The sequence below is a fragment of the Centropristis striata genome, chromosome 5 (assembly GCF_030273125.1).
Source record: "Centropristis striata isolate RG_2023a ecotype Rhode Island chromosome 5, C.striata_1.0, whole genome shotgun sequence".
Classification (NCBI taxonomy): Eukaryota; Metazoa; Chordata; class Actinopteri; order Perciformes; family Serranidae; genus Centropristis; species Centropristis striata.
In genome coordinates, this window is record NC_081521.1 from 5,432,693 (window position 1) to 5,446,032 (window position 13,340).

The 13,340-nt window shown below is 39.3% G+C and overlaps 2 protein-coding genes and 1 long non-coding RNA gene across 3 annotated transcripts; 1 reads left to right on the forward strand and 2 right to left on the reverse strand.

Annotated features, from left to right (window-relative positions):
- Nucleotides 1–1,535: 1,535 nt before the first annotated feature.
- Nucleotides 1,536–8,318, reverse strand: si:ch73-233m11.2 (NACHT, LRR and PYD domains-containing protein 12). The gene is made up of 9 exons (XM_059332972.1): nucleotides 8,196–8,318; nucleotides 6,394–7,996; nucleotides 4,389–4,550; nucleotides 4,114–4,287; nucleotides 3,838–4,011; nucleotides 3,520–3,693; nucleotides 2,520–2,693; nucleotides 2,253–2,420; nucleotides 1,536–1,742 (listed from the first exon to the last, which is right to left on the reverse strand). Exons 2-9 carry the CDS (start codon nucleotides 7,983–7,985, stop codon nucleotides 1,673–1,675), a joined length of 2,688 nt encoding a protein of 895 aa, XP_059188955.1. The 5' UTR covers nucleotides 7,986–7,996; nucleotides 8,196–8,318; the 3' UTR covers nucleotides 1,536–1,672.
- Nucleotides 8,319–11,723: 3,405 nt separating this feature from the next.
- On the reverse strand, nucleotides 11,724–12,522 carry si:dkey-222n6.2 (intermediate filament protein ON3). The gene is made up of 2 exons (XM_059332975.1): nucleotides 12,287–12,522; nucleotides 11,724–11,948 (listed from the first exon to the last, which is right to left on the reverse strand). The coding sequence occupies exons 1-2, from the start codon at nucleotides 12,401–12,403 to the stop codon at nucleotides 11,724–11,726; spliced, it is 342 nt and encodes a 113-aa protein (XP_059188958.1). The 5' UTR covers nucleotides 12,404–12,522.
- LOC131971486 (uncharacterized) lies at nucleotides 11,762–12,746 on the forward strand. The gene is made up of 3 exons (XR_009394390.1): nucleotides 11,762–11,965; nucleotides 12,301–12,448; nucleotides 12,658–12,746. It is a non-coding gene; the product is annotated as an uncharacterized LOC131971486 (long non-coding RNA).
- The last annotated feature ends 594 nt before the right edge of the window (nucleotides 12,747–13,340 follow it).

The window sequence follows — 13,340 nt, forward strand, 5'->3', positions numbered from 1 at the left end:
GGGAAGGATCATTGCGAAACTTCACCGTCGAATAGCTTAGTGCTATTACCATCTTTTACAGTGTTGCAGCTCTTTTATATTGTTACTTTTTGTGATATAGACCAGCTATTCTCAACCTTGGGGTCGGGACGCCAATTGGGGTCGCGAGATGATTTCTGGGGGTCGCCAAATCATTTTGGAAGTCAGCTCTGTCTCCACTGTGTTAAAGTGTTCATGTGTTTTAGTCTTTTTGGTCACTTAATGTCTTTTTTTGGTCATTTTGTGGTCAATTTGTGTCTTTTTTGGTCATTTTGTTTCCTTTCTTTGGTAATTTTGTGTCTTTTTTTAGTCATTTTGTGTCTTTTTTGGTCATTTTGTGTTTTTTTTGGTCATTTTGTGTCTTTTTTAGTCATTTTGTTTCCTTTTTTAGGTCATTTATTTTCTTTTTTGGGTGATCTGAACTGTGCATGTTAGATTGTGTTCAGTGAGCGGGGGTCACGGACAACATGCATGTTAAATTGGGGGTCGCGACTCAAAAAGGTTGAGAACTACTGATATAGACAATTGCAAGCTTTGCCTGTCTTTGGCCTTTTTGCCACAAAAGCACATTAGAAAGCAGCTAATTTAGGATTAAAGTCTGTGTTTTGTTAAAGGTTTAATCATTTTCTACCACCACAAACCTAAATGCGGTGAAATAGTTAGGATTGTCATTTAAAGTCACAACAAATTTAGTCCATTATTACTGTGGATTATATAAATTAAACCATTTAGTATATGGCTATTAGTTAACTTAGCTCTACTGGTTTGAAATGCCAGGAGACAACAAAGAAATATGATAACTGGATTGTTTCATTTCAAATAACGAAAAAGATTTTTGATTCGCAAGAGTGTTTTTTGTGTTGATGGAACACCAGATTATGTTGAAAATTCAAGCATATTTCTAATAATCAAAACATAATGCTTACAATCAAGCATCTTCCAAACTTTCAAGATTTTGTATGAATCCCTTATCAAAATAATTTTTCTGTTCATTGACACATTTACATTATCTGGTAACTGTTTCAGCTCAAATATGCACTGCATGACATCTAGCAGTCTGTGTGATGGCAGGACTTAACTAGGGATGCACGATATTATCCGCATGTTATCGTATCGGCTGATATTGGCTTGAAAATGAACTATGGGACATCAGCCAACACGCCGATATAATAAAGTGATTAAATAATGGGGTGCACATCACCTCTCTGTTGCACCTTGTTTGTAGCTCATAGAATTGTGCAGTGTAGTCTGAGCCCACCTGTTTATTTATGTTCTGATTAAGGACTGAAGCTGCTTATATTTTTTGTACTTTTTGTGATTTTGTTTGCACAGTGCAGATTGAGTCGTCACATATTGGGCTCCTGTTTTAAGTTAAATTTGAATTTAAGCAGCAGTCTGTAAGGTACATGTAGTTTTATTTAATTTGGGTTTAATTGCTGTACAGTTGCACTTTTCACATGTTCCCAGTCAACACAGGTCATGTTTACTTATTATGCCAATTGGGCGATTGGCCAAATTTGCCCTGATTGTGGGTATAAGTTGTGCAGGAAAAAATATAGGTATCGGTAATCGGCTAAATGAGTTGTAACAAATTGGCATATCGGATATCGGCAAAAAATCCGATATCGTGCATCCCGAGACTTAACAGTCTTCTTCAGTATCTTATTTTATCACACTCTTCCAACATGTCAAAAACTTCTTCACTGAAGTCGTTGTACTTCAGGCTGAAATAGAAAAAAGCAGTGGTGAGATGAGAGTTAGTAACTTCTTGTATGGTTCACTGACTCAAGATGGTTTATCATTATCTGGATCAGGGATGGGCAACTTAAATGCTGGAGGGGGCCACAATTTTTCATGGACACTACCACAGGGCCACATATAGGACCGTGCACTTAACCAGATATGATGAAACTACAATTTTAAATATGTTTACAGTGCAGTAACTTAACATATTTCATGCTCAAATGCATGTATAATAGTATAAATAGGAATACAAAAGGTTTGAAGGAAATAAAAAATAACCACTTACTGTGATTTCTTTTTTTTCAGTGCAAGAACAGCAGACCAACATTAATTGCAAGAAGTCATTTTGTGCATTTTTACACTGCACTTTTAATATTTCATGCTCAAATGCATGTAGTTGTACTGAGGGCCACTTTGAGTGAGGTTGCGGGCCGTATGCGGCCCCCGGGCCTCCAGTTGCCCATCCCTGATCTGGATTGAATTGGACTTACTTCATCTCCAGCATGTTGTCGCTGTCCTGCATGACTTGGACGAGGGCTGGGACGGACGCATCAGTCAGCGAGTTGTTTCTCAGTTCCAGGCTCTTTAAAGTCTTGCTGGCTCTAATTGCAGCACACATGTCCTCAACGCAGGCGTCCGTCAAATTGGTCATCTCAACACTACCAGAAAAGAGAGGCTGGTTTTAATGTAGTGCTTGCTGCAACATGGTGATAAAAGAGGGTTTTTTTTGTTTTTTTTTAATGGTTTTGTTGACTCACTCCAATTCCTCCAACAGGCAGCTTGGATGTGCAACAGCATCCCAAAGATGTTTAACCCCCTGGTCCCCTACTGCGTTTATACCCGCAATCAGAGACTTCAGTTGAGAAGTGCCACTTCTCAGCACAGAGCTCAGCTCCTTGAAGACCGACTCGGTTAACTCGCATCGTTTCAGGCTGCAGGGTGGAGCAGAAAACATGTCCAAAATTTGTGAAAGGTTGTACTTTATCAATGAAGGAGAGGAGTGTTAACCCTCTGGAGTCCATCTTATTTATTAAAAATACACACGTTTTATTTACAGTAATAACTTTATGTATATATGATATGTAGACAAGCTGAGAAAGCCAGTTAAAGTGCAATCATAGGAGCTTTCACAGTGTGCCATTTATGTTTCTAGACCATTTTTAAAATGTGAATTTTCTTTCTACAATGAAAACTATTACTATTTTAATTTACATGCAAATAGACTGTTTTGTAGTTTTATTATTTGTTATTTTTTTCTGCTGTTTTAGTGTGTATAAATGGTAAAAATAAAAATAAAAAAAAATCCAAAGACACCTACATCTTTTGTTTGTATTTTGGGTTCCTGGCAGCATTATACTTTGTCAATTAAAATAAAATGAAAACTATTACTATTTTTTTAATGTACATGCAAATAGACTGTTTTGTAGTTTTATTATTTATTATTTTTTCTGCTGTTTTTGTGTGTATAAATGCTAAAAAAAAAAAAAAAAGGTTCCAAATAATAAATAAATAAAAATTTCCAAAGACACCTGTGTCTTTTGTTTGTATTTTGGGTTCCTGGCAGCTTTATACTTTGTTAATTAAAATAAAAATTGAAAAATCTGACTGACAGCTAAGTTTGTGTGGAGAAAAATGAGCCATGCATGTGATGTAAGGACAGACTGAAAGATGCTAAAAATAGACAGAAATGAATGCATAGGAAATTGACAAATTTGAACCAAAATCTGGACTTCAGAGGTTTAATAAATGTGACTCTACCCGAGCTTTTCCATGGGACAGCCTGGTCGACGGAGGGCTTTGCAGAGCAGCAGCGCCCCCTCCTGGCCCAACTCATTCACTGACAGGTCCAGCTCTGACAGAGAGCAGTGCTCCGACATCAAGGCTTCCATCAAATGAGGACAGCAGGCAGCTGTCAACTCGCAGTCAAAGAAACTGAAATAAAAAGGGAACAAAAGATAAAGAAAAACATGGTTGTAAAAGTATGATTCATCACACAGATTCTGGATATTATGGTATTATATTAGGGGCCTTTGAGTGTCCTTTTTGTAGTTTTATCATCTGGCAAGGCAGACTTACTTGAGGCTCTGCAGTTTGCAAAGTGGGTGCTGCAGGGCCTTGCACAAAGCCTCCACTCCTCTGTCACCAATCGTGTTACGGGTCAGGTCCACCTTCCTCAGCTCTGATTGGCCAGAACACACAGCTGCTGATAAAGCCTCCATGGATGCTGCAGTCAAGTCGCAGCCTTGTGTCCTTTATATAAACAGATTGAGGTCATTTTTCCAGCATAAAAAGACGACTCAACAACACAAAACATGACTTTTAATGTGATGCTTATCTGCATGAAATACATACAGGAGCTCCTGCAGTTTGCAGTGGGGACTATGCAGAGCTTTGCACAGTTTCACGAGGCCCTGGTCTCCGATCTGACTAAACCTTATATCTAACAGACACAGCTGAGAGGTTGCTGAGGTCAGGACAGACACCAGATCCTCACATCCTGCCTCTGTCAGCCTGCATGTGAGAAGGCTGGGGAAAACAGAAGCAAAATGTCAACAAATTAACTTGCCTCTGAGGAATGTCTGTGAACGTAACAGCACATTTAAGACTGCCTTCAGTTTTAATCTTACTTTAATGTCCGCAGCTTGCAGTCTTTCAGTCCAGCACAGAGGATTTTGAACTTTTCATCTCCGAGGCGGGAGTTTGAGAGATCCAGCTCCTTGGTGATTCCTCTGCTGAGAGCTGAAGCCAGATGACGGACAGCCCCGGTGCTCAAAGTGCTGCTGGACAAGCTGGGGGACACAACACAGTGGTCTCACATACTGAACACATTAAATGAATTAGGGATGGGCAATATGGCCCAAATCTTCCATGCAATGAAGTTAAGTTCCTATCTCAAATATTGCATATTATTATTACAATATTGTGGTGTCACATTGTAAGGTCACAAGTCACACCACTGATCATTGAGCTCCATTGGCTACCTGTTGCTGCCCGCATCAAATTCAAATCTCTGATGCTGGCCTACAAAGTTAAATGAACGGTGCCTGGCTTTGCCAACTATTTGCCCAAGGCAGGGATGGGCAACTGGAGGCCCGGGGGCCGCATACAGCCCGCACCCTCACTTAAAGTGGCCCTAAGTACAACTACATGCATTTGAGCATGAAATTTTAAAAGTGCAGTGTAAAAATGCACAAAATTACTTCTTGCAATTAATGTTAATCTGCTGTTCTTGCACTGAAAAAAAAAGAAATCACAGTAAGTGTTGAGTAAGAGTGACCCTTCAATAAAGAAGATTGGATTCGGAGTAGTAAAGTTGAATTAGAATTTATTATTCTTGTACAAGAAGGAGCGTTTAACAGTGCAACACACAACGAGGGGTTACAGAGAAAAAGGCTCCCAGAGGAGCTCTAACAGGTGATTCTTATACTATTATTGATAATGGGCTGTCCTAACCCTTGCAAATTGTTAACAGACAATTTGCATATAGTGCATCTAGACGTTTTCCTTTGTTCCCTTAATCAGTAATCAGGATATCCCCAATCTAAATGTCCTCTGACCTGTCTCTAATCCTCACTCTGTTCTAGACTTCCTTTATTGATACTTTAACCTGAACCTTACCTCACCCTGCCAGCCTCAGCAATAAAGTCATATCAGAGAAGTATAAACAAGACATGTAAGAAATGGGGACTCCCATACTCATTGTAGGATTTAAAACATCTGAAACACTGTATAAACCTAATTTTTATAACAGTAAGTGGTTATTTTTTATTTGCTTCAAACCTTTTATATTCCTATTTATACTGTTAAACATGCATCTGAGCATGAAATATGTTAAGTTACTGCACTGTAAACATATTTAAAATTGCAGTTTCATCATATCTGTGAAGTGCACGGTCCTATATGTGGCCCTGTGGTGGTGTCGATGAAAAATTGTGGCCCCCTCCAGCATTTACGTTTCCCATCCCTGGCCCAAGGCAATCCAAACTCTTTGCATTTCTTGTTCCCCATTGGTGGAACGCACTACCAGCTCCTACCAGAGCAGGGGCGTCCCTCTCTACCTTTAAAAACCTCCTGAAGACCTTCAGAGAGCATCTTCTCTCCTAGCACCACACGATAATTCTACTCCTTTAAGAATTGTCACTAGCACTTATTGCTGCACTAACGGCTCTTATTGCACTATACCTTGATTGTTCCCCTTTTTTCCTGTAAGTCACTTTGGATAAAAGTGTCTGCTAAATGACTAAATGTAAATGTAAATGTAGTGTTGGCGCTTTCACAAAATATTAACACAATGAGATTTTTTTTAAATAAAAATTGTCAATAGTGTGGATGTAAGTGTGTGGAGGCAAAAATTGGAACAGCTAGAATAGTCTGGTAATTTTACTGTAATGCAGCCAGGAAACTGATACTCTGTTTCGTATCACAATAACGATATAATATCTATGTATAATGCCCAGCCCTAACTTTATACTCCATAAAAAGAAAAACAGTACCTCTATGGTTTGCACCAGATTCACTCCCATGTGCAATGATCACAGCGTTGTTTAAATTATGTACAAATTTCCTGATTTTTTAGCATTGCATGATGCAGTGAATGATGTCTAGACATATGAATTTCTGACCAAGACTTACTTTATCTTATGTGATATGCTCATGGTTGGAGCCAGCATCTCTGCCTGTTCCTCCGTCAGATTCCTTGTGTTGTACAGATTTAACTGCTCCATTTCACCGAGGCATGTGATGACATAATTCAGAGCTGCATAGTCTTGGAGACTCAGGTCACCATAGCTTATGCCTATTCGTGCAGAAGGGGTAATGATTTCTTTCACCAAACTCTCATTTTGAGCTTGAAGTAGCATATGGAAGCAGCGATGGTGTCTGTCTTTGTAGCATTCCTTCAGTGTTGCCTGCGAGCTGCTTTTGAACCAGCTTTTGAAATCCATGATCCGATCAGCGTTCAGCTTCCCCAGCAGAGTCTCTAGTGGTTTGCGTTGAAGTGGCTCCGAGAGCCCCGACAAGAGCAGATCTAGAAACTTTGCATGATTTTTGTGCTTTTCCAACATCTTCTCCACACCTTCAGATGAAGCCTTGTCCAAAAAGAAAGACACGGCCAGGAGGAACTCCTGCAACAGTTGGGAGTGGAAGGAGAAGACACGTCTGTCCGAATGGTCACCGTCAACTTGCAAGAAAACACCAGCAGAGGTGAGAAACTTCTGAAAACCAAAGGAATCTAGTTGTTCTTGGGTACAGCTTGAATGCTCATCAAGTAAGCAATAAGACGCCATCTTGCCGAGAGCCAGAACTATTTCTCTGTTGCAGGCCTCGTTCAGAGAGAGCGTCTGAATCAGGAGGACCAGGATCTCGACACACAGCTGACATAATGTTTCAGGGAGTTTTGCTCCAGCCTCCATCAGAGACTTGTAAACCGAACAAACGGTCCAACAAAATCTCGGGGAGGTGCAGATGTCATAAAAGCCTAAAGTCTTTTCCATGTGCGTTCGTGCTTTATTGGCAGCAGCCGGGTCTGTGAAGAACCCGTTGATGTAGGCCTCTCTTTGTGGCTTCAGAAACCCCAACACCTCCACCCGGGTGCCACTCAGAAACTTCAGACCTTCTGTCTGTCTGGTTGCAACCACAAAACCAGCTCCTTTCAACAGTGATCCATTGAGCAGGCTGGCCACCAAACAGGACACTGAGGCTGCCTGTGTGGGGTCGGAGCAGAGGGTGTGGGCGGAGGGGTCCAGGCTGGTTCTGCACTGATCCAGATCATCAAACACAAACAACACATCCTCAGGCTTCTGCAGAAGCAGAGGCATGGACTCAGATGGGACATGACCATGATGGTGTTGCAATAACGTCTCCAAGGAGAGCACCCCAGTCAGAGAATTTAACTCCCTGAACCGGAAATGGAAAACAGAGGAGAAGTTTTGCAGGTGCTCTCCTGTCGCCCAGTCCATACGGAGCTTCTCCAAAGCTGTGGTTTTACCTGATCCTTCAGGTCCGGCCAGGATCACAGTCTTGGTTTCATCAGACAGAGCTGTGAGGATGGCACGATCAAGGCTGGGCAAGTCGTCTTCCACATTTCTGTCTGTCTGCTGCCCTTCAGAAGTCAGCGGGGAGATGTAATTATTGTTCTTTATCACTCTGACAGGCAGCTCTCCACCAAGAAGAGTCGACATGCCTTCTGACTTCAGGATGTGAGTCAGCACAGAGTCTTTGTCCATCCTGTAAATCACTGTTGTGACAATGCAGAACATATAGTGCAGTTAAAGGATTTATAGCACGACAGGCTGCAGGCGACACGTCATTCATGTCTGCAAGTTAATTACAGTGCAGTTAACTGTACTTCCTGATTATAAAAGTTGTCTACTAACATGACTACATGATAAAACAACAATGCTGGTTGTAACTTTTCAAAACACGAGTTCAATTACCTTGCACGCAGTGCTGCTGGAAGACAAAGTAGACGAGACAGAGTGTCGGAAGGAGAAAATGTCTACAGAAACAGACTCTTGTTTGAGTGTTGAGGTGGCGCCTGTACTGGGAATGTACCAGCGGTTACACATCTGCAACCCGCTATTAAACCACGACGAGCATTAACAGGAAGTCTAGTGGGATTGTAAGCCCTGCACTTTGCCTTACAGGCGTCAGGGAGTGCCTCTCTGAGATTCAATGCTACATGTACATCAAAAGACTCCTATTTACATTATGAAAAGTATTCAATACAATTCTAATACACCTCTTTTTATAGCATTTTAAAACTTCTCATATTTTTTATGAATTGTTTTTAAGCATTCATAATGTAAATATGAGCATTAAAGCGCAATAGTTTCCAGGTCATGTGACCTTTTGGCTCAGAACCAATGTAGGACAGTAGATCTAGACTCGCTGTATGAGACACACCTCTTTTTATAGCATTTTACTTCCCCTTGTATTTTTTAAATTAAATTGTTAATAAATGTCATAATGTAAATATGATAGATAGATAGATAGATAGATAGATAGATAGATAGATAGATAGATAGATAGATAGATAGATAGATAGATAGATAGATTACTTTATTCATCCCCGAAGGGAAATTCGGTTGTCACAGCAGTCCGGTATTCAAGTACAATAAAATACTGAGGTAGCATAAATAAAAACAACAATAGAAAAAAACACAGAACACAACAAGAACAAGGACACTTAAGAAGTTAAGAAAAGAACATCATCAGTTGGTAGGATGGTTGGCAAGATGATGGTAATAATTAAATATGAGCATTAAAGCTCAATAATTTCCAGGTCATGTGACCTATTGGCTCAAGATCAGTGTAGGACAGTAGGGTACATTTAATACCTACGTTTTATTTTGAAAACCGAAAGTTTCAACACACTGCTTTTTGAATGAACAGAATCTTCCAAAATTGCAGTTATTTATTCATTAAAATAAAGTTCCTTACTTTCCATCTGTTAGTGAGTAGAAAGCCAAAGTCCCTAAACTCTTTGTTAAAAAGCTTGTTGATTCTGAGAGGTCAGTCTGATGTTGTGACATCTGCTCTAGAGAAGAGTTGTAGTTTCTCTTAGCAGGCACTGGATAGCAGCATTTCACTCTTTATCCCCCAGAGCCTTCCTTAAAAATGTACAGTAACACACCCTTTTTTCCCCTCAGCCAGCATCACTGAAAAGTGTAGTTAAAGATCCCTTGCAGATATGTTTTTCACATATAAAATAATCTCTTGCAATAACACATTTAATCTAATATGATTTCCACAAATTTACCTAGTTAAAAGTTCTTAAAATTACAGTTTTGTCTCCCATCTGAAAATCCATTATTTTTAAATATGCAATATTTTTCATTTCAAAAACTGCTGGACACAAGAGGTCTGCCAATGTTGCAGAACGTTTTGATGGGGATTGCAAGAGGAGAATTGCAAAATGTACTGAATACCATGTCTATATAATCAGTACCTACGAAAAAACAACACAAATTATGCAGCTGAGTAGATCTTTATTGTAACATGGAGTGGTGATTAATGTGACATCCAACTGGAGGTAAGACATAAAGAAATAATGCACTCATTTGGCTCATTAGTGCAGTTGGCTCATTGTAGGTCAGGTTAGAGTTAAACAGCCACAGTGATGTTTAGTTGTATGTTGTGTCTAAGGTCTCCACTGTCTTGATGAGGATTCCACTGTGCCTTCGCTGCACTGGTCTGGCAGCTGGGATGTCTGTAGAGAGAAAAGTATAAATATCATATACTGTAATAACAGTTGGAAAAATGGTGTAATCTTCAGTTTTTAAAAATAACTTACTTCTGGTGGGCACTGTTTGGATGCTAACAATAGACTCCTGTCCAATTCTGTCAGTGAGAAAGAAGAAAATACATATAAAATACAGACAACTTTAAGTATTGATGTACTGGTAAAATAAGGTTACTTTGGTTAACTTGCACAATTTGACCAAATGAAGAAACTTAGGGAATAAGCATTGGACTCTAGGCTACAAAAATATAAATACCTGTAAAAAGATAATTAATAAAAAAATAACAGTAGAGTGCAGCAATAGACTACTGCAGCCTCTTGTCTGCTGAATATAAAGATTAAACAACAGTAAGTGTCTTCCGTCTTCCTTGGTCTTGTGAATTCAAATTAAAACTCTGGAAGGACATTGCCTCCTTTGTTAACAGAAATATTTTGACTGGTTTTACTTTGCATTATAAAGATGTTATATTTGGCTGTTTTGATCACAAAAAGAAGGATGATGATGCATATTTTCTTATAAATTAAATTCTTCTTTTTGCCAAATACCACATACACAAATGCAAATTTTCAAGTAAAATGTATTCTTTATTTTTGTTGAAGTCAGAGTTTGAACAGTATATCTCAACTCTCTCCTGTCTACAAAACAAAAACGCTGTCAAGACTACCAACATTTATTTAATTATTATTTATTTATATTTAATTTTTTTGCATTGTTTATTTTTCTGTGACTCATTTCTTCTTCTTTGTAACTGTGCAATGTATTGCTGTTTGATATAAATAAAAAATAAATAAGTAAAAAAAAGTAAGTGTCTTCCGCCTTTCGACCTTCAGGGGGTAGTAATGAGTCGATTAGGGTTTGGCGCGCCAAAATGACACGAAGAAGACGCTTCACTAGAAAAATAACTTGGAAAAGCGACACAAATGTGATATTTTTACTGTATCGGAAGTGCCTTCGAACTGTATTATTCGGTTTTTACAAGAGAAAAGACGTCAAGGATGAATATCTACTAGTTTGTTTGATAATTATACTCTTGATTAACCGCTCTATCTCCGTTAAAAAGCCACTTCCCTGACTTTCCTATAAAAACATCCGTAACTTTCTGCCTGGCAACCGATGACAGTTTCGAAGGCACAAAGTCTTATTAGAAAAAAAAGTCAAAGATATACCCGATTCTGCTACATCAGTATTATTAATTGTGACTTCTTAATATTTATAGGACATTTAAAATGTAAACTAATGAGTTTTTGCAATGCATTTCTATTTTTTCTACATCCCCAACATCATGGACCATGTGCAAAAATGGGCTAGTTCTGATGTATTATTCATACTATCATAATTAACTTTAATATAAATACCTGCATGCATGCTATTCTTCCCATTCTCACTGAAGTGAGGTGGTGTAATATACAACATTTCACTCACTTAAACTTCTCGTTCACTCTGCAGAGCATACTATCCCTTATTGGTTGGTTATATTGTAGGCTATCACAATGTGATTTTTTTTGTTTCAATTCTCATTTATTGGTCATTATATAGCATCTGATGTGCTGACGTAAGCCAAAAGGCCCACATTCTTGCAGCCATTAATTTTTGGCAACTTGTTGCCTCCTTGCCCTCTGTTCTTCTGTTCTTCTGTGGGTTTTTTAAAAGCTGAACTAACCCAGACAGTGGGCTGTTGTGTTATGACAACTTGACACTGCTGAGATCTACCAGGACAACTCACCTTTCCTCCTCTCCCTCCAGCAGCTTCCTGTAGGTGGAGATCTCTATGTCCAGGGCCAGCTTGACATTCATGAGCTCCTGGTACTCTCTGAGCTGCCGAGCCATGTCCTGCTTGGCCCTCTGCAGAGCCAGCTCCAGGTCCTTGATGCGACTCTTGGCATCCTGCACGGCCCCCTCACCACGCTGCTCCGCTTCCACGATCTGGCCTTCAAGGCTCTCACGCTTAAAATAATGCATAGGTAGATGTTATAAGAATCTCATAAGATCTGAGCTTGTAAAACATCTCTTTCAAATAGAGGACTAGAGTTTTTTTAATTGACTTTTCTGTTGTGAATGTGTCATGCCATAAATCTGTGATGAGTTAAGAAATCTGCTATTATTGTGTTTGAGGAAGAGTATTACGTTTGAAAAGTGTATATTTGAATCATTTAGTCCCTGATTCTTAATGGAGTTTTAACACCTATCAGCAAGAAAACCTTTGCGTAATCCAAGAAATCTTTAGACCAAACAACCCGTCTAGTTACTTTTGACATATCCTGCACTATAAACCTGTCACTCACCTGTCCCTTTACAGCCTGGATCTCGTTCTGCAGGCGGCTGATCATTCTTTTGAGCTCAGATATTTCCCCCTTGGTGCTGCGCAGCTCATTTCCATACTGGTCGGCTTGTGCAGACATCTGGTCAAACTGGTGTCGGCAGAGATCAGACAGAGGAACAAACACGTAAGTTCAGTAATTATCAGTTGTGACTAGGGTGGTTTCTTTATAAATGCAGGGTATTCTAGTAGATGAATGCACTTTAGTTAACCACTGATCCCTTAATGTTTCATTAGAAACTTGTTTTGCCTATTCTTTTCAACAGTTTTACATAAACAGTGTCATGTAAAAATGAGTTAATGGTATTTTAGTTCTTTACCTTGGTCTTGTACCAGTTTTCAGCCTCTTCACGACTGCGGGCAGCAATTTCTTCATACTGAGCCTTCACATCAGCCACGACCTGATCCATGTTCAGGCCACGAGCATTGTCCATCTGCACCACCACAGAGGTCTCCTTCATGCTCTCCTGCAGCTCACGCAGCTCCTTTTATAAAACATCACATACAGCAACAATAAGACGACAAAATCCAGAGTACGAAAAAAAAGCTCACTTTATACATCTTCAGCTGCTTGTGTACCTCGTCATACAGAGACTTGAGGAAGTTGACTTCATCATTGATTAAAGCCACCTGGTCCTCCAGATCCACCTTGGACATGTAGCCTGCATCCACATCCTGCAAGCAGAAAGTAAAAAAAAAAAAACAATCTTATCTCAATGCTTCACTTTTGCATTTGAAAGACACGGTTACATTTCATGTGAATCACTTTAAAGTAGTAGTAGTAGTATTTTAGTGGTTGTAGTACTATTATATCGAGTCATCACATACACAGTTCAAGTAGTAGTGAGTAGAAACAGTCTTGACAGTATAAACAAATTAATTAAGTAGATGAGTGACACTTATTTATGCAGAAAAATCACCTCAACTCAAACCTTTGTATGCAGTCTGGCAGTGACTTTATTTTAGCTCTGAATACTAATTACATTATAGCGTGACATTTTATAATTAATAAATGTTTG

Excerpts from the sequence above, each read along its gene's own strand:
- si:ch73-233m11.2 (XM_059332972.1), bottom strand. The coding sequence starts at position 7,985 with ATGGACAAAGACTCTGTGCTGACTCACATCCTGAAGTCAGAAGGCATG. Across the intron at positions 3,694-3,837 it reads TGCAAACTGCAGAGCCTCAA|TTTCTTTGACTGCGAGTTGA; the intron begins GTAAGTCTGCCT and ends TTTTTATTTCAG. Across the intron at positions 1,743-2,252 it reads GACAACATGCTGGAGATGAA|CCTGAAGTACAACGACTTCA; the intron begins GTAAGTCCAATT and ends TTTCTATTTCAG.
- si:dkey-222n6.2 (XM_059332975.1), bottom strand. The coding sequence starts at position 12,403 with ATGTCTGCACAAGCCGACCAGTATGGAAATGAGCTGCGCAGCACCAAG. Across the intron at positions 11,949-12,286 it reads TCCAGGCTGTAAAGGGACAG|CGTGAGAGCCTTGAAGGCCA; the intron begins GTGAGTGACAGG and ends CATTATTTTAAG.